Source organism: Nilaparvata lugens, chromosome 3, assembly GCF_014356525.2.
Source record: "Nilaparvata lugens isolate BPH chromosome 3, ASM1435652v1, whole genome shotgun sequence".
Taxonomy (NCBI): domain Eukaryota; kingdom Metazoa; phylum Arthropoda; class Insecta; order Hemiptera; family Delphacidae; genus Nilaparvata; species Nilaparvata lugens.
In genome coordinates this window covers 81,544,984-81,566,918 of record NC_052506.1, presented here as the reverse complement: position 1 = coordinate 81,566,918, position 21,935 = coordinate 81,544,984, and the positions used below count along the sequence as shown (strand labels likewise).

At 35.3% G+C, this 21,935-nt stretch overlaps 1 protein-coding gene across 1 annotated transcript in view; it reads right to left on the bottom strand.

Annotated features, from left to right (window-relative positions):
• LOC111047953 (dynein heavy chain 7, axonemal) overlaps window positions 1–21,935 on the bottom strand; it is a 207,161-nt gene that overhangs the window by 154,738 nt on the left and 30,488 nt on the right. The window contains exons 4-12 of the mRNA XM_039422913.1: window positions 19,489–19,721; window positions 17,429–17,576; window positions 15,060–15,209; window positions 12,029–12,226; window positions 10,862–10,990; window positions 8,211–8,452; window positions 4,922–5,225; window positions 2,596–2,811; window positions 136–339 (exon numbers count right to left, since the gene is read on the bottom strand). Coding sequence (XP_039278847.1) covers window positions 136–339; window positions 2,596–2,811; window positions 4,922–5,225; window positions 8,211–8,452; window positions 10,862–10,990; window positions 12,029–12,226; window positions 15,060–15,209; window positions 17,429–17,576; window positions 19,489–19,721 — 1,824 coding nt within the window. The remainder of the gene's footprint in view (window positions 1–135; window positions 340–2,595; window positions 2,812–4,921; window positions 5,226–8,210; window positions 8,453–10,861; window positions 10,991–12,028; window positions 12,227–15,059; window positions 15,210–17,428; window positions 17,577–19,488; window positions 19,722–21,935) is intronic.

Here is a 21,935-nt window from a genome sequence, read left to right as displayed (position 1 = left end):
CTCCTAGTGATCCAACATATTTTTCGAACGTTATTGTTCTGGGACGTCCTCTCTGTCTCCCTCCAATTGGTTATCTCCCTCCAATATAAATAGAAAAAATAAAATAAATTCATCTACAAATTTCAAACGACTTACATTGGAGGCCAGATTCCTCGGCTCGGGATAGTCAGCAAACTGCTTCTCCAGCTTGTAGATATTCCTGTAGAAGGCCTGAGTCTCAGTGTCAATTTCCTCGGGGTCATGTGTTCCCACCCGGCTGGTTGTCCACGAATCATGCTTCTCTTTGAATTCGGCTGCGTTGTCGTACAACTTCTTGAAAGGAGCTAGTTTATCGGAAATCTGGATAAAATACATTCATGGACGTTATTGGAATAAGAGGAATTGGAAATTAGACAAGAAAAAGTATGTTTCAATGATTCAAAATTCTTTTTCATGATTGCTATAGAACATTTTGTTGAATTGTTGAAAAATGATCTGGCAACGTTGCGAAGATAAAAAAGTGTTCTAACTTTCAAAAACTTTTAATACATTTAAAAAATTATTTTAAATACTTTTAAAACTAAATTAAATACTTTAAAAAAAAACTATCAATTAACTATTAATAGACTATCGCGTATCTAAATACGCGAGAGAAAGTTTTAGTCCGTGCGAATCTTAGTTTGCAGCACGGGACTTTTATGGCCAATGTTATTTGAATATAACACTAGGAGCACACTGTTGCCATTTTTATGCTGATTCTAAAGAAAACGGCCTACGCTCTCTCTCGCATTCTGTGAAATCTGGCAGCAATGTACTCCATCAGAGCAATACTGCAATGTAAGGTTTGGAAACATTGATTATAGAAACAGTTTTAGATAATTCTGTTGTTTCTCTCCCGATCATTGTTTTGATTAGGTGATTGTATAAATGAATAGACTGAGAGGTGAAATTCACTCCTAACTGTCAGCGTTCCTCATGAATAATACCAATTGTTTCTCATTCAACTAATGCTGACAGTTTTAAGTGAAATTCACTAAAGATTCATTAAATCAACTTTTATAGTTATCTAAAATTATTGGATTCACTTGGATATAATAATAATAATAATATATACTTGGAAATATCAGTATTCGTTTTGAATAAGAGTTCAAAAGTAGAGCCAAAAGCTCCGCTAAATGCAATATTCGCTTCCCAGTGGTAAAAAAGCAACCTAAAACTGTTACTGTAGATCCACTCATCTTTTATCATTATATGTCTCATTTCCAATGCACAAGCCTAGAGCTCATGTGGGAATCATCCTCAGCAAAAACAAAATCACTGGAGGAATTGCTTCGAGCCAACAATTGTAATATTACATTTTTTCTCGATTAAAATCGAATCTTCAATTCGAGATCTATAAAACTTGATAGTAAATATCAGAGTAATCGATATGCGGACAACTTTTTTATCGTAAATAATTGTGTTGCATTCCATGGTATCACCGAAACAGAGAAACAGAATTAATAGATTATTTAAATATAGATGATATATAAATTTAAAATAACAGTTTCGAAATAAAGTTTTATTGAGTACAAATATAAAATGTAAATTCTAAACTTGTAATTTATAATTTTTTGGAATTTAATATCAATGACGTGTTCATAACGTTGACACTGATTTTGAGGTGTGGTCTTTGCTCTGTACTTTGTGCTTGTCTTCTCTAAAAAATGATGGCTGGCTATGTGTTCTAATTTAGTGCTCTCTGAATATTTTTCTGTTTAATTGGAATTTTTAATGTTTTAAATTGAGTTTTGAACAGTTTTATGGTGTTCTAGTTTTGTCTAAAATTGTTTTGTGTATTTACAAGCCTATAGCCATTGTTTTCAACTATATAAACTGGATAAGTATTTTAGCTTGTAATGATGCTAGGATGTTTAAGTGTGTAAGGTATTGTATTGTGGACTTGTGTAGTATATTGCCAAAATTCTTCTGAAGATTATAAGTTGGTTTGCTCTGAAAACTGGATTTCTCATTCATAGGCGATAGATCCATTCATAGTTTATCAAGAATCTACCACTTTGGAGCCGATAACTTCCTACAGGTTAATAGGTGTGAAATGCTATCCAACCTATTCAGGAGAAATTGGTAGCACGGCACAATATAGGCCTCATTGAAAGAAGTCTATTAAAGACAATTTAATTGTAATCTTATCTTGAAAAAAAATTATTTAATAATTCAATGAAGAAATATGCACTCATTATTCAACAATACCATAATAATTGAATATTAAATATTATATCAAATTTATGATCAGGGGCCTGTTTCATAAAACTTATAAGTCACCTATTACAGGAGAATCATCACTCCTATCAAATGCTCAATATAGGCGTTAAAATAAGCTGTTCCTGTATTAAGTGTCTTCTAAATTTTTATGAAACAGGCCCCAGAGTACCAAAATGTATGACTATGATTTGAATAAGACGTGGAACACCTCAACAAGGATGTTTTTATATTCAAACGAGGCCTTCATTTATTCATGTACTTAGAATAAAATAGAAAAACTTTATCATTTGATGACGTTGTGAAGTTTGGACTGTAATGGCCCCTCTACCACTTAGCCACTAAACCTTTACTAACCTGTTTTCTCATTGGGAAATACGACTCTTCCCATCCATAAGCCTTTTCCTCCTGATTGAACAAGTCAATTTTGGCCACTGCCGCATCTAGCTTGCTGTCCAGCATCTGTGCTTTCTTCAGATACTTTGGCAGCTCGTTTATATCGCCGTAGGTGTAGAGCTCCTCAGTCTGCGCCATATACTGCACCAACTCTTCTTTGAATTGTTCAATGCTTTCCTGGAGATTGCAAAAAATGGTTCATGATAATCACAATAAAAATCGTTGATTTCTTGAGCAATAACATGTAGCCAAGCAGCATCAGAAAAAAGTGAGAACAGCGAAAAATGCAATATCTCTTATCACAGACTATTGAAGGACACTGTAACAGTGAGAATTGGTGGAATGCCTTCAACTACTACCGGTACCAAATATTACAAGAGTATAAAACAACACATTTTCCAACTAATTTGTAAGTGAAGTTCTCTAATAAGTAACACATTGATTTTGAGTGAGGTTATCATATACAAAAAATGAAATGAAATATCCCTTATCATTGAGTTTGTTTGGGTCTTACAACCACTGACAGAACATCTATTTGGGTTGAGTGTTCACAACTTTTTACGGTAGGCTACATGATTTGTAAAATTTTCATGAATGAATGGAAAATTGATGATACAATAGATTAATTTATTACTGTAGACTGAAGAACGAATGTAGAATAAATAAATGAATAATTAATGATATCATGAATGAATTATCTGATTCACAAATGAACTGAATGAATAATCAACATAACAGAGAGCTACCGTATCATTTTTCGTTAGGACTACTCTTGAATAAAAATGGAAATAGAAATCTAAGTACATTTTTTAAAATTGTTTATTCACAACATGTTTCGGCTATATGATGCCATTATCAAGTGATCGATTGATTTATTTTTTCCAATCACTTGATAATGGCATCATATAGCCGAAAAATGTTGTGAGTAAACAATTTTTAAAAATGTACTTAAATTTCTATATTTAATAAACGTATAACAGAGATCTAAAAAAATACATTTTGTATTTTGAGTGTTTAGATTAATTAATTGATTAGCAGAATGAACAAAACAGATAACTCTATATTTGTTCCATCTATCTGAAAAAATACTTTTGTATTTTAGGTGTTTGGATGAATTGATTGATTAGCAGAATGTATCAATCAATGAATGAATGACTGATGAATGAAGAATTAGGCTAGGCGCACACCAGTTAGTCAAGACAAGACATGATCAGACACGTTTAGTCACAATACTTCAAATAGTTGCTTATGACGCAACACACACTGATTAGTCATTGCAAAGACATGTCTTCATAAGCAACTATGAGAAGTATTGTGACTAAACATGACTAGTCTTGTCTTGACTAACTGGTTAAAAGATAAGACATGATCAAACATGTTCAGTCACTACAATACTTCACATTGTTGCTTAGGACGCAACTCACACTGATTAGTCATTGCAATTAGACATTTCTTCATAAGCAACTGACTAAACGTGTATGATCTTGTCTTGTCTTGACTAACTGGTGTGCGCCTTGCCAAAGGCCAGTTAGTCAAGACAAAACAAGACATGATCAGACACGTTTAGTCACAATACTTCACATAGTTGCTTATGACGCAACTCACACTGATTAGTCATTGCAATAAGACATGTATTCATAATCAACCATCTGAAGTATTGTGACTGAACGTGTCTGATCATGTCTTGTTTTGTCTTGACTGACTGGTGTGTGTCTAGCCTTATCGAATGGACATAATGGATGAACGTATGAATAATGAGTGATTGAACTGAAGCACCAAATGAATAATGAACTGAAGCACCAAATGAATAATGAACTGGAGCATCAAATGAATAATGAACTGAAGCATCAAATGAATAATGAACTGAAGCACCAAATGAATAATGAACTGAAGCACCAAATGAATAATGAACTGAAGCACCAAATGAATAATGAACTGAAGCACCAAATGAATTATGAACTGAAGCATCAAATGAATAATGAACTGAAGCACCAAATGAATAATGAACTGAAGCACCAAATGAATAATGAACTGAAACACCAAATGAATAATGAACTGAAGCACCAAATGAATAATGAACTGAAGCATCAAATGAATAATGAACTGAAGTACCAAATGAATAATGAACTGAAGCACCAAATGAATAATGAACTGAAGCATCAAATGAATAATGAACTGAAGCTGAAGTACAAAATGAATAATGAACTGAAGCATCAAATGAATAATGAACTGAAGCATCAAATGAATAATGAACTGAAGTACCAAAAACCTCATGATCAGCACCAACCTTGAGACTGTTCTGATAATCCAGAGTTTTCTGTTCGACGAGCTGCCTATTCTCTTCGAGGATCTGACTCATCCGGTTGTACCAGAGGAAGGTGAGGCAGTTCTGCTTCATTTCGATGGCGGATATGATGGTGTAGTCGGACAGAAACAGGATGTAGTTCATCACTTCCCTCAGTCGATCCTCCATTTCGAACACGGTCACAGTCTCCACTTTGCGCACGAACTCCATCAGCACCATCAGTTCCGACGTGTTTCCGGGCACAGTCAGCGCGCGGTCAGATATCGCCTGGTAATCTTCGCCCAGTCTGCAATAGTACTTTACGTCATAAGTCCGGTAACGGTAGTTTACCGCATAAGTATGTTTGCAGAATTATCATACGAATGCGGTAAATACGTTACCGTACAAGTTACGTACAATATTTTTTGTCATACTTTTCTCAGAAAGAATAATATTGCTGAGAAACAGTAACCATTATCTTACCTGCTGCTGATCGAGTTACTGCATTCTATAAACATGGCCAAGCCCATAGCTCCTAGGTCATAACAGACCCATCTAGCTCAAATAGAATAATAAAGACCGATGTTAAAAAATGTCAGATGAGTTCTCATAACTTGAAACTTATTAGATGAGTTCTAATAATATTTTAGTTATTCTATTAGTTACTTAGATATTATTAACTCACTCTCTTCTTCTCACTAGAGTTCTCAACAATAAGAAGTTTAAATTATTGTTACCAATATAACAACTGAAGACTAGAAGGCTAATACTATTTTATAGCTATTTGAATCAATTTGAATGTTCCAATTTCGGAACTGGGAAACATACTCGACTGTAAAGAAAACCATATGATCTCTTTACAGTATAGTATGCTGTAATGAAAATCACATGTTTTCTTGTTCTGCAAGCAGCTGTTTACCGGCTTGATTTGATGCATGGAAAACAGCTGCAATTGAGTAAGTATGACAAAAAATGAATGTTCAGTTTCAAAAATTTGATCATTCATTTTCAATAAATTAGTGGTTATGCCAGCTTAAAATCGTGTTAACCATCAATGTGTGTACAGATATTCGCGTCTCGAACACGCTTCGATCATGAACGTTATGCGAGATGTTACGCAAGTGTTCGCTAGAGGTTCGATTTACAGCATCCCGTCGAACTTTAAACAACAATATACCTAACGTAGACCTATCAGGCTACGATCAGTCAAAAGTGACGAGGTTTCTCGGGGTCGAGCTGCAGGATGACTTGAAGTGGGGTGATCAGGTGCAGCGTCTCTTGCATAGGATATCTGCTATTCTGTTCTGGCTGAGGTGTGTGAGGGGAGCAGTAGGGTATAATTCCCTGCTTGCAATCTATCATGGCTATCTCATGTCTGTCATTCGTTACAGTTTGATATTTTGGGGTGGCTATGACACACACCTTGGGGTAATTTTCAGGAGGCAGAAAAGAGCTCTGAGAATAATATTCAACCTCAGTGCCCGAACATCCTGTAGGCCTTATTTTGTGAGAGAGAGTATATTAACTTTGCCAGCCATGTACTTTCTGGAGATCATCACGTACGTTAGTAAAAATTGGAGGGCATTCTCATCCGTTTTACTTGATCATTCCTACAATACGAGGAGTGGTGGCTCAATCCTCGGTTACCCGGCACATAGACTAACCCTTCTGGAGAAAGGCCCACACTATTGCGCAATAAAAATTATAAATAGACTCCCCATAATTTTAAAGATTTTTCCAACTTTTCAAAGATGACCGGAAGGATAAGGAAGGTTCTGTTAAAAAGAGCGCCATACACAGTGGATGAATGTGTGGATGTCTTGAGGGAAGAAAATTACATGTCATAGAATTATTACAAAATAAAAATTTCCTTTAAATCAACTGAAATTAATCGATTTCTTCCAGGGGGTGTTCCTGAAGGCAGTGTTTTTCTTTGACGTCTCCTCCTTACACTATTGTATTTTCAGTGTTTATTATTGATTGTGACGATTCAATGTTGTGAAGCTTGTCTTTTGTATGCAACTACTTGCACTATTGTATTTTGTGTGTTTATTTCTTTCGAAGGTGATCGCGCGCTTGTCGTATTGTTGACTTCGCTACAACCTAACCTCACAAACGTGAAACGTTCAATACAGGTGATCAGGTGACAAAACTAACTAAAATATTCTGACCAGGGGATTGCTGGGTAGCCTAATAATACATTATGCTTATTAATTATGTTTTTATAATAAATTGATGATAATTATTATGTTTGTTGCATTTAGGTTGATGTTTTATTACAAAAAAGGTTATGTCTGTCAATGTTTTGAAAGGAGAAAGGCTTGGATGGGAGTTTGGCTTCTTTCTCCTGAATTATAAAGGTGCGTACAGATATAAGCGCCGCGAACATGAGCAATTCACTTTTAATCAGCTGATGCCAAGCTTTTTATAACTGTATCATACCGTTTCTGTAAAAATACAGTTATAGTCAGCTGATTAAAAGTGAATTGCTCATGTTCGCGGCGCGTATATCTGTACGCACCTTAATATGCTGATACCTATTATTAAAAATCTTTTTATAATTTTACATTATCCTATTTTGATGATTTAATAATTAATTATTAATTTTGATAATTTTATATGCTAACACAGAGATTGTAACTGATCAAACAAAAGCGTTAACCGCGCATGCAAAACTATTGGTTAGTTTGCCCTAGGAACTTGCCAAGCTCGAGCTCTGTTACATGCTCTGTTCGCATTCCGTTCTTGCTCGACCTGCGATCATCTTGCAATCTGCATGAGTGACGTTCGATTGCGGAGCAGAGCGTAGGTCTGTATGCACCTTTTTTATAATCTATGAAATTCCTTCTCTGCACTGGAAAAGTTCCTCAATTCCCGACTTATTTCAAAAAACTTAAAAGTCTACAACACTGTTATGAGACCAGTGGTACTATATGGTGGAGAGACCTGGATACTGAATGTAAGGGACGAAAAATTACTCAAAAATAGATACTCGGAAAAATTTATGAACCAATATGTAGTGATGAATGGAGGATCCGCACTAACCAAGAGCTACACTGCTACACTCGTTCACTGCTGCAAGCCAATCAGAAGACCAGGATTGGAACGTCCTTAAGGTAGCGTAACGTGTCTAGTATTTGTGCCATGTAAAAAGCATTGGTTGGATAGGCGTTTGATTGACAGTTTCCATTCTGTACCTGTTCTGTGGTATAGTAGCATTTTGATGATAGTTCAACGACTTTCGTATCTGTTATACATTGTTATGCTATTGTTTGTCTATTCTTCTACTCACTGTTTACAGAGAGCCTGGTAGTCCTTGGTGAGGCGCATGATCAGCTGCTCCCTGAGGTTGACAGCCTGGTTGACCATGGTGGCGATGAAGTCCTCGCGGTGGATCTCGAACATGCCCATCGTCACCACATGCTCCAGCTGGATCTCTATGGTCTTGGCCAACGAGTCAAAACAGGCCACCCGCTCCTTGTACTCATCGAACGAATGCTCCTCCGACAAGAATGCGTCCAGACTTTCTTGTGCCTAGCCAAATATTCACAACACAATTAATAAAGTACCATAAGTGAGAGATTATGTTGACCGAGCGAAGTGAGGTCTAAGATTCAAGTAAACGGTTTGGCATTTCTCTTTATGTTTGAATGTTTATATGTTGTGCATTTACGGCGAAACGCGGTAATAGATTTTTATGATATTTGACAGGTATGTTCCTTTTTGAATTGCGCATCGACGTATATAAAAGGTTTTTGGGAATTTATAAATATAAAAGGGAGAAGTAGCCTCCTTCATACGCCAATATTAGAGTAAAAATCAGACTATAGAATTATTCATCATGAATCAGCTGTCGAATGGATTATAAATTACATGCGATGACGCATGCAATTCAATGTCTCAATGTAAAATTGTAAAAAAATAAGCTGCTGTGTAGACTATTAATTGCATGCCTCATTGAATGCAATTTGTATGCACTATTAAATGAACTATTGACTACCCTTCAGAGTAATTCTGTCCTGTCCTGTCGTGTCGGCCAGATATCGGTGCGAAAACGACTAATGGCTGTTGGGGTTGGTGTATCAAAAATGCTCACATGAAAAGCTCATCTCATTCAAGACATACTGGCAACAGGTCAGCCCAAGTTGAAAACAGAGAAAGGTCGAGAGAAAATACTATGTTACTCTTCTTCTAACCAGGATTAGGCGTACACACCTGTTCCGGTTTCAAAGGATATAACTATTTATCTTACCATCTTTTTAAAGGTCTGCCAATATCCCTTCTACAGTAGGGTCTATATTTCATGACAGCCTTTGGAATCCTAGTATCTGGCATTCGTTCCACATTCGTTTTCCAGTTCAATCTGTTTATTTATTTATTTTTGATTCAATTACAAATTATATGAGTATGATCGGGATAGAACTACAGGCATAGCCCAATACTATTCTGTTCCCAAATAATTATAAATAACAAAATGTCCGAAAAAATATCAAGTTGTGCAGCTAATGATGATATTCCTGACTCATTTCTAATGTCATCGTTGATTAATCTGTCTAACTTTGTGCAACCTTTCACACTTCGAAGAAAACGCATCTCTGCTGCTTGAACTCTGCTTAATGTTTTCTTCTTGCTCACCCAAGTTTCTGCTCCATACAATAATGTTGGTACCGCCATTACTTTATAACATTTCAATTGCGTCTCCTTCCTTGTTCTGGTTTTCAACCCGCGTTTTATTGTACCACATATATGTAGAAATCTATTCAGTTCCACATCCACATCATTATCAAATCCATATGTGATCTCAACACCTATGTACTATGTCTATAGTATTCTCAGGAAAATACTATGTTACTTTCAGTCATTAACTGCATGCAGTTAATAATCCACTCGACAGCTATTTATGATAAATAATTCTTTAGTCTGATGTTTACGGTAATATTGACGTTCGGAGGAGACTCCTTTTCCTTTTGCATTATCCTTAAAGTTGAAAGCGAATCTCACTTTAGATTTATTAATATTATGAAACTGAGATGATGAGTGGCTTATAAGATTATCATCAAAACCTACTCTAGAACATGGTAGGCCATAGTGGAGTAGGTCAATTTCCACACAGAAAACACTAAACATGTAGAGGACACATTATAAGAAATTTTATTGTAACTAACAGAACTACTGTATGTAATATGTAAACTATCTGGTATGTTATGTAATTTTATGTAGTTATATTGTAATATTTTATGTAGTAGTTTCAGTTTTTTTGGTAAGTAAACATTTTTTTATTTTATTTATTTAATATTCTGACTCTAATTTTTTTTAAATTACGTGAAAATGTTTCAATTATTAGTGATTTGAATGTAATATTTTTGTTTTCTATCCAGTTTCTCAACCTTCAAAATTCTTAGTTTCTGTTGTTCTTGAGTATAAAAGGACTAAATTTCAAAAAAGTGGAATTATAACCTCATTTCGGACATTTCATAACCTCATATTATCTAAATTTGGGAGAGAAATAGTACAAGGAGTATCCTTAGTTTTTCTCTACCATTCAGTGTTTTCTTGTAAAAATTATAATAAATAAATTAAGTTCAAAAAACTTCCTTATTAGTAACTTATTTAAAGTATGATGAATAGAATTTACAATGTCTTCAGAAATGTTGGGGAACTTCTCCACGATGAAGTGAAAAAGTGAACACAAATATTGTCAAATCCACAAAAATAAGTTCAATTAAAACCAGACTCGAGTTTCAACGCCATACTTGGCATCATCTTCAGTGGAAACTCTTATTTTTGTGGATTTGACAATATTTGTGTAATCACTTTTCACCTTATAACGAATAAATAGCTTGATACAAAATTATTGCAGTATGAAAGTTCACTTTTCAACAAAGATAAACATTGTTTTGATTTAACCAGAAAAGTATTTGGTGGATGGATGTGACAACTCACCTCTCCATTGATAAGATGAATAAACTCGTCGAAGTCTTGAACTCTCAATTCAGGTCCGATTCTTTGATCATTCAAAGTGTCCTCCACTTGCTTCCTGCACTCGTCAACGATTTCTGGTAGAATGACAGGCTAAGAAATGAAAAAAAAACAATAGTGTGAAAATAATAATTACTAAGGTACTTTAAGTCTATTGTGAGCTTCAAGGTTTTCTAGGTAGTAGGTATCCTCCCACCGTATATTTCATCAAACGTCATATTAAATAAAATGATATTTATAATTATAAAATGTCCCACGAAAGAGTAGACTTGAAAGAGCAGTTCAGACTTGATGATTCCTCATTCGTGAATTCCCTATCCTGTACGTGTATAAGCCAGTTCTTCCCTTTATTATATTTTAGACTAGCCAGCAGGCTAAACTCAATGAAAGACTTGAGAAAAGAAACCCTCTAAAAAACGCTGGGGAACGCATGAATAGCGCTGTTAAAGAGCCTGTATTGGGCATACATTTGGCGTAATTTTGAAGTCCTCTCAAGACAAAATTTTTAGACCCTAGCTGAACTCCTGTACCACGTTTGAACATTTTCTCCTGATTGATTCATGAAAAATATGAGAAAACGCAGAAAAAACGCTACGGAACGCAAGGAAAACGCAGTAAAACCGCCTATCTTTGGCGTAATTGTGAGTCCTCTGAAGATATTCAATTTCTAGACCTTTGCTGAACTTCTGTACGGAATTTGAACATGATCTGTCAATTAGTTCTTGAGAACCGCCGATTTGGGTGGAACTTAGGCGTCCTAACATTAGGCGGAGCTTGACTTCCAATACCGTACAACATTTTTATACCCGAGCTGAGCCTGTGTAATAAGTTTGAACATTTTTTGCCAATTAGTTCTTGAAAATGTTGAGAAAACTCAGAAAAACGCAGATTTTGGGCGTAACTTTGGATTTTCTCGGATCTGTTCTTAGTGCGCCTCTAGATGGCCAACTGAACAATCCTGCCAAATTTGAACGTATTTGGTCCAGTAGATTTTTAGTTCTGTTGATTATGAATGAATGAATCAGTGCCATTTCGCTTTTATATTTATAGATTAAAAGAGATGGGCCAATGCCTGTTGGTACATTCCACATTTTGTAATTGATTATTGTTGATAAATGAATAAATGCTTACCTTAAGAGGCTGTAGTTTGGTATCCTGTTCAACATCCAAATGTGTCAGCTTTGATTCCAACCGTGGCAACGTCAGAACAGCTTCTATCATCATGTCATACACGAGAAGCAGAATTTCCTTGAATCGGTTGAAATTCGGCTCAAATTGGATCACCTTATTTCTCTGCATTACCATGATTATAAAGCCTGGGTTGCTCATCTGAAGGAAGACAACATAGGATGATTCACAATGATTGCTCTTAAACCATACTCAAAAGTGAAAGTAAATTCAGTGATATAGAAAAGGATAGATAGTATAAAGTAGTATCAGAGAATAGATGAATTGTTTATTCTAAGGTAGTACATATAGAACAGAATGAATAAAATAGAGTAGAATGAGAAATGGAGATAGATATCTGCCTTCGAGATGGTATTACAAACAATTGAGGAACCTTATTCATATTTATTATATATTTATTTTATATTTGTTACAGCAAACAATACAATGTTTGATTGTATAGATGCAGTCGGAAAATAAATCTTATACGAAATTACATTCATAAAACATAACTCTTACGTCTACAGACAATATGTTGACAACAGACAACAGAATCATAGCAATATTTTTATTCCAATTCAGATTCCTTTATTCATGTGTTTAACAAAACAAAATCACGTTCTAGCATTTAAAATAATTGAGAGTGAGACTGAAATATCATAATGAACCATATTAACCTACTACAGACCGAAGAGTTTTACAATGATATGGAGCAAAGATAGGTGATACGAGTGATTAGTTACAGTGCATCAGATCAAATTGTTGAAATATTTTTCTAAAAATACACTGTGTAAATATGCGAAAATCCTATACTATTGAATCCTATTATATTAAGCGAGCAATTTCTGTATATCTGTTTATATTTTTATATCTGGTTATCTGGTAATTTAAGTTCAACGGATCTCGAAAACGGCTCTAACGATTTTCACTAAATTTGGAACATAGTGTGTTAATTATATAAAAATTCGATTGCACTAGGTCTCATCCTTGGGAAATTAAGAAAACTCGCTGAACGACATTAATAGGATAATTCATCCTTGGCTGAAACAGCTGAGACTTTCGTCGATCGTCTGTGGATGATAAAAATTGAGCAAGTGATTCTGTGGAAAATCAAAATATCGCGTCCCCGAAATTCATAAGCTGACGAATAGCCAGCTGTAAAATATAAACACGATCATTTGAGAGAATTATGTTCTGTTTATCAATAAATAAACATAACGAGCGAAGCTCGGTGCCCCGATATTATACTATTAAACGAGCAATTTCTGTTTATATGTTTATATTTATGTCTGTATATCACCGGATCTTGAAAACGGCTCTAACGATTCTCAAAATTCGATTGGACTGGTTCTCATCCCTGGGAAAACTCGCTGAAGGACATAAAGCGGATAGTAATTATTCATCCTTGGAAAAACAGCTGATAATTTCATCGTCTGTCGATAATGGAAGTGAGTGAGCGAGTGCATGTGTGTGGGACTGAGACAAAATTATTACTCAGCTGTTGCACTATTGCAATCATTCAATCTGGTACTTAGTACCGGTTGCAAAAAAGCTGGTTAAAGTTTAATCCTGATTAATTCCAGGAGAACCAATATTAGAAAAGCTATCTTTTCAAAGTCTTCTCTGATTTGGTTCATGTGAAATTAAGCGGGATTAAAATTTAACCAGCTTAACAAAGTGAAGTTTGAACCTTTAGTTGTCCTTCCCTAGAGAAGGTTTATGAGGATACCATTCTCCTTGACACACGATTCAATAGTGATGTATTACTGATTATGATTGATGTATTTTATTCTGATGATTTGGATAGTTTAAAGATTATATAAAAAGCAGCCATCCTATATACAAATATTCCGGAATTTACCTCATTTCAACAGTATTTTTGAAGCGTAGTGAAGTTTCAATCCTTCACTTTGAATAATTCACATTTCCGTATTTAATTCACATAGTAGGCTACATACTTAGGCTCGGTTGCACAAATCCGGTTAAATTTAAACCGTGATTAATTTCACGAGGCCAGGAGTGGAACTCATGTTGGTCACGAGTTTGAGGGTGGAGAGACCAAAACTCACCACTGCTCAGAGAAGGGCGGCCATCCAGACAAAACTTTTTGGGAGAGGTGAGGCTTCTGACCCTGCAGTTTCGGTGGGGCAAAAAGAAAACCCCAAGAGACCAGAGATGGGTGAAACTCCAGGCACAAATGTGGATCAAGAGGCTGAGTCGAGGGTGGCCGGGCGCCGGGCGCCCTAGAGGCAGTTTGGCGTCCCCTCTCTCAGCGGAAGGACCTACAAAAAGATCAGGAGTGGAACTCACGAAGGTCACGAGTTTTGGGTGGAGTGACCAAACCTCACCACTGCTCAAAGAAGGACGGCCATTTAGCCAAAACTTCTTGGGAGAGTTGAGGCTTCTGACCCAGCGAAGTTTCAGAGGGGCAAATAGAGAAAACCCAAGAGACCAGAGATGGGTGGAACTCCATGTGGCACAAATGTGGGTCAAGAGGCTGAGTCAAGGGTGGCCGGGCGCCCTAGAGGCAACATGGCCACCCCTTCCTTAGCGGTAGGACCTTCAAAGTAGGCCAGGAGTGGAACTCATGTATGTCACGAGGACTAATCAGTCTGAAGAGACTGCCAAGCATATCACACTGGACTGTAACAAGCGACCGGGTGATGAATGGGATGTTAGTATAGGGAAAACTCCTGGTTCTTGTGAAGAACACAGGTATTAGTTTGCCTAACTAACATACTACTTGGGAACACAATACGCTTCGGTTGACGTGTGGGGTTCTTTGAACCTTTGGATCCTTGAATCCGTCCCTTCAAAAACAATAAACAATAATTTCACGAGAACCAATCAGAGAAGACATTTTCGAAAAGACGGCGTCTCTAATTGTTTCTCATAAAATTAATTAAGGTTAAAATGTAAACGGCTGTTGTGCAACCAGGCCTTAGTATTATAATATTTAAATTATAAAAATAAGAAGCTGGACCAAATTACTCACCCCTATGTCAATTAAAAAGTTGGTGTAATCCACAATTGAGTTGTAGCACAATGACTGCAATTGGAATGTCATTATGGCCGCCACACAATTGTAGAAACTTTTCAGCTTCTTTTTCAAAGTGGAAGGAGGTATTTGCTTCTTTCGGCTCCCCTGAAAAAAAAGAAAAATTATGTTATAATTCAAAAGTGCTGATTTGTTCACCAATTTTTTACTTTCCTTGCCCTATTACCATAGGTAAGGTAAGTATTGCTTTCCGAAAAAAATTAAGGTACCCCAATTTCTTAATTTCTATACGTTTCAAGGTCCCCTGAGTCCAAAAAGTGGTTTTTGGGTATTGGTCTTTGTGTGTGTGTGTGTGTGTGTGTGTGTGTGTGTGGTGTGTGTGTGTGTGTGTGTGTGTGTGTGTGTGTGTGTGTGTGTATGAGTGTATGTGCGTCTGTGTACACGATATCTCTCCCAATTAACGGAATGACTTGAAATTTGGAACTTAAGGTCCTTACAATATAAGGATCCGACACGAACAATTTCGATTAAATGCAATTTAAGATGGCGGCTAAACTGGCGAAAATGTTGCCAAACACCAGATTTTTCGCGATTTTCTCAAAAACGGCTCCAACGATTTTGATCAAATTTTTATCTAAAATAGTCATTGATAAGCTTTATCAACTGCCACAAGTCCCATATCTGTAAAAATTTCAGGAGCTTCGCCCCATCCATACACAGTTGGATTTCAGATTCCCAATTATCAGGCTTCAGATACAATTTAAACAAAAAAAATCAAGTGGAAAAGATTGAGCATGAAAATTTCCTCAACCAATGTCCAGTAACATTTTTCACCTAAAATTGAAAATAAGCTCGAAATTCGAGAAAATGTGATAATTCAATTGCAAACTGTTGGCAACTATTGATTCTATTAAATCATTCACTATTGAGAGATAGCAGACTCGTGTGTCTCCAGCGTTATTGTCCTGTCACCAGCTGGCTCAGATCTTTGAATAGTAAACGCGTGAACACTAGCAACAGGTGATCAATTTTCATAACGGCAAGGAAAGTTGTGTGAGTGCGACACACCAGATTTTTTTATTTATGTGATCTGTGATTCAATCAACGAATAAAATAAACTCGAGAACAAATTCACATGGAATGGATGTGAATAACACATTATGATTTTAATTGAATTGGAAAATAGACATGAATGATTAAAATCAATAAAATCAATTGAACATTGTATTACAGACGAGATTTAATGAAATACACAGAGAGTAAACCAATATTAATCAGATGCTGATTTTATAACGTAAAACTCACCTATTGGTGATTTTCCAGACACTGATATTATAGTGAGGTCCACGTTATAATGGCAGTATTTGATTAAAATTTGTGTTGCTATCCTTGTATATCGTTTGACAAAGCAAATAAAATTTATTTAGTCAAATTGAAAACAATACAATGTAGACTATGAATCATGAAAAAATATACAAGCAAGAAATACATAATAAGATTCCAATGACACATAAACTCTTGAATTAAATATAACTCGTTTTCAATCTGACAAAGCCAGCAAAACCTAGGTTTGTGCGCTGGCATAGGTACATAGTACTCAACTGATAGACTTTGTAAGGAAAAATGTAAAACACTTTCATGTTCACAAAAAGATAAATGCTGATAAAGATAAAGCAGATAACGCTATCCTTTTCCAGCTGCACAACTTTGGTGGATCGTTTTTCAACAATTCATAATTAATTAACAAAGTATTGAATCTCAATAATTGTGAAAAACATTGAATGATTGAAGAATATTTGTCAGATCTTTTTTTTAACAATGTAGAAATAATTTAATTAACAATAATTATATTGAATCCCAATTCTGAAAATCATTACTAAATAATTGATAGTATATGATGAATAAAATATGAATAATTATTTTAAACAAGATTCAACAGTTAATAATTCATCAGATATGCCGGTATCAGCTATCCTCTATAGTGACAAGGCAGAAAATCAGCAAATCTGTTCTCCTATCTTTCTCCACTGCCATTATAACGTGGACCACACTGTAGTTTGACGTTCATTTTCAAGTCAGATCATTATAGTAGGGAATTATAGGTCCACGTTATAATGGCAGTATTCCATTAACTTTGATGTTGCTATCCTTGTCCATCATTCGACAAAGCAGGTAGTACTATCCTTTTCCAGCTCCGCAACGATGCCAAATTTGTTTGTGACAATGTAGAAATATAATTAATTGAGGCAGATAATAGGCAACACCGTTCTTCTATCCTTATCTATTGCCATTATAACGTGAACCTCACTATAGCAAACTTATAAGTGAAAATAAAATTTTATTTAATAGAAAATTCGAAAAATTACCACAGTAAAAAGATGTTGAATCTCAGGATACCATTCACCGTTGAGCTTTTTCAGGACACCGGAAATATGAAGTTGCACTTTTTTCTTGAAGTTGTGCAGATCGAGAGCACTTTCTGTACTTTTTATATCTGGCATGAGTCTCAGATCACTGGAAAAAGTTTCAAATTGTAGTTCAAGTTTTGAAATATAGTGTTAACAATAGAATAACAATTTTATCGTGAGATTGAAATTGATCAGTTGCGACCTGAAAACTCTGACACCAGACCTGAGCCAGCCAGGTCACTCGATATTATATTATAGTGAGATTCCTGCTCTGCATCTGATTAATAAGCGTTTGCTATCCTTGTCTGTAATTAGACAAAGTCGTCAGCTCTATCCTTTATCAACTCTGTACTGTTTACAAATTCTTTAACCTCCTCTGACCCAGCGTACACATGGATTTCACTCTATTCATACCTTACCTCTCTCTCAAAATACAGCTTTTCAAGAACTTCACAGCTTAACAGTGGCCACTGCTACCTGTATAGTTGTTGTTATACGATAGCTGACAATATACACTCCAGTGTACAAGTCGTCTTAACAGAAAAAGTGGGAATCCACTCCACCATGACTATCAGCTCAGAAAGCAAATGTACAGTATAGTGTACAAATCAACCCAAGTATACATAAAATTCAAATAATCTTTATTCCTTCTTTACAACATGGGTACTTTACAAAAATAGCAAGCGAGATACATGATCGAGAACAGGAGGATGATGAAATTCGGTCATAAAATAATACATTGTAACGCTTAAAAACTTTCATTTTTCCAATTCCATAATTTTTTCAATTTTTTATTTCTCTATTCGATTGATTCATAATATCCTTAATGATATGTACCATTTATTTGAATAAAATGAACTTTTTATAGAAATCCAATATTTTTATTGATTTTCTACTGTCAGCATGGAAACCTATTACTATGATGATATTCGCGGGCAAAACTGGTGTAAGTCATCAATATAGAAGTAAGTCATTGAATTTCACTGATCATTCATAGCAAAAGTGGTGTAAGTCATTTTATTCATAAATAACTCAAAAAATAATATTTTTTTTGAAATAATAGTCATTGTATCAAAAAATACATATATTTTTGAACTGACGAAAAAAAAAATGTAGTTCTATTTCATTATATAACATTTTGACTGACCTTAAACTTCAACTTTCAATTATGGATAACTGATATTTTTGACTTACACCACTTTTGCAATCAAGGGCTCATAGTACACGGAATTCCCCCACAAAGACCAATCGGCTGCGTGTGGAGGAGAGTTCCATGGACAATATATTTGCAATCACAAAATACATGAGTAAGTGGGAGAAGCCAGTTCTGACGAACATTACTGTGTAGAAAAAAGAGATGAGATATTTTATCTCAATTGAGAAAATTCATGATTAAGTCATGAAAAGTAGTCAAAAAGTTCTCAGTTTATCAAGTTTATTCGTCATGTTTTCAGTTTGTCTTGTTTTTAGTATTTCAAGTATACTGATCACTCTCACTGAGTGGTTTTGCCAATAATTGCTAATTCAATCTTTTTCAATCTATAATTATTATTTAACGAAAATCCTAAATAAATGCTGCAAATCACCCCGAAGACCTCTGCTACTGCAGACATTGACAACAGGGTTAACAGCTAGACTCTAGCAGTAGCAGAGGTCTTCGGGGTGATTTGCAGCATTTATTTAGGATTTTCGTTAAATAATAATTATATATTAATTAGCATTTGAATAAATGCATTCTCTATTTAATTCCTCTGTAACTTTTTCAATCTAATTCACTATATTGGCTAGTTGGTTGATTTCTAACCTTACAACAAGTCAACAATAACTTATGATACTTTGCTTTGAATGGTCATCGATGAAATAGTGGTATACAACAGTTTTATAAGGTGATTAAAACAATCGTGAGATGTTTCAGACACGCGTATGCTCGCTACGCTCGCTCACCTGTGTCTTAACTCTACATCTAACTCGTGTGTTAAAGACCCTAATTATGAAACTGTCGTATAAACTACTATTACCTGTAGGACTTGTGCCAAAGATCGAGTATTTGTCCCAGTAACGGATTTACCGCGTGCAGATTCCTCAACAGGAACTTTTTCGACAACAGGAAAGAGTTCTTGAGCGAGTCTGGCAGTTTCTTGACTTCGGCTCTCTCCTTGGTTTCGGGAGCTGTCACTCTTGCTATTGGATCACTTGGATCTTTCAGCACAAAATCAACGATCGCCTTTTTCACACTCAGCATGCATTCTTCCTGAAAAGAAAGTTTTTTCTCAACACAAGATCGAACAAAATGAAATCAAATTTGATTTTGAATCATGACAACGGATTACAAGAATAATAGTTACATATTTTTTCTGGAACTGTACTCTATGAATCGACTTCCAAGTATATGTGTGTAATATTCTGTTTGGTGTGTTTTTGGACTTTCATATTGAGCTTTCAAATTCAAAATTTAAAATGTATGTAGTGTTTTGTTTCAATGTGGAAATTAGTGGAGAATTGAAAAGTTTATCATTACCTTTATTTGGACAATTTTTTTTATGAAATTGTGATAAAAAGAAGTTTTGGACTGTAGTCTGTTTCTTTGTCCTTAAGTTGATTGTGAATGATAAATAAATAAGATAAAATCTCCTTTTATAGGTAGTATTCTTTATAATAATTGTAGTTGTTGAGTATCGGAATCAATAGAGGAAAGATGCTAGGTAAGGATTTTAAATTTCAAACTCTAAACTGATGAAGAATTTATTGTGATTATCATTTATTGATAATTTATTGTAACATAATTCAAATGTTGAGTGAAGAGACGTAATACTCTGTTCAAAGAATGAGTGCAGGTTTCACAAAAGCATTTGATTAATTTCACGAGAACCAATCAGAGAAGGCTTTTTTGATTCTCTGGTTCTCGTGGAATTAATCACAGTTAAAATTTAACCGGCTTTTGTGCAACCGGGCCTGAGAGTTCCAAAGTTTGGTAAAACAAATAGTTCAATTGCAGTAAAAGGTAATGTACATCCTCTTTCAATAAATAAAATAGCAGAATAGCCTAAATAAAATATTCACAGCATGAAGATTAGACTACAGTTTGTATGAAATGTACCTTTTAATGGCCATGATAATTTACCATCTAGAATAATACCTAAAAACTATTATTATTCTAATTAATGAGTATTATTCTAACAAATTTTATAATGGTAATGCACATTACTGTCATAAATCATGATTACAGTGTTTGGAAGAATGTCCGTGGATTATTGTGATGGAATTGTGACTAATAACAATTACCTCATTACACTTTACACAGAGTTATCTTGAATTGCTTCATCATAAATCTAGTCATAGATATTTGGCTAACTTTAATAAAAGATTCAATTCCCTTTAATTGATCGATTTGCCCATATATCCGACTTGACGCCTCTAAATAACTGGTGGACCCTTCAGTGATTATTAACGAAAAATAGTGAACCATTTTTATTGCTCGGGATGATGCCCACATGAGCTCCAGAACTGTGCGTGGATAATGAGACGTATGATTTATTAATTTATTTATCCATGGAGACAACAGGCAAAACACATGATGAGTGGAACTACAGCTTTAGCCATTCATAATTAACCTTATACAGAGAGGTGCAGAGGAAACGCATGTTTTTCGAACCGCTAGTACTCGGCGACGGAAGGGGGTATTGATCTGGAACAATTGTTGGCAGACGGTCCTTGTATGTAATTTCAGTCGCTATGGAGCGTTGGAACGTACAACATCGTGTGTTCGCTGTCGAGCAGTTTTTTTTAGAAATAATGAATTTGTAGTCACAGCGCAATGCCTTTTCCGTCAATATTCTGACTTGATCCACATTCTGCGACTTGAACGGGAAAGACCAGGTGGTTTCTTTTTCATCACAGAATCAGTACGTCTAAACGCTGCAACCCATCGGAGTACAGTATTTCGAGCAGGCACTGCACCTCGACGTCCAATTCTAAAATATTGACGGAAAAGACGTTGCACTGTGACTACAAATATTGTGTTTAATAGAAAACTGTTCGACAGCGAACACACGATGTTGTACGTTCCAACGCCCCATAGCGTGCGCCAACATTCGTTCCAGGCAGGTCCCTGGCTATAAATGGGCAGACTGGGCATTTGCCCAGGGCGCCCAAATTTTTGAGGGCGCAATTGAGAGTTGATGAAGATTTGTTCCAGGCTATTTGTTTTATTAGGTTAGCACAAACAATACAATGATCGGAAAAGAAAAAAATCTTGTGTGGTACACTCACACAACTTTCCTTGCTCATATTCGAAACTACGATCAGACTTTTGTATATGTGTATATATAATTGTTTTCAGAGTACTTTTTCCTTTGTGTAAATTTGTGAAATTCAATGATTTTTTTAGTCGTCATTTTTTTAAAGTCGTCAAAACAGCTGTTCTACAGATGAAATATCTCGACTATGTGTTCTTTTTATGAACTGC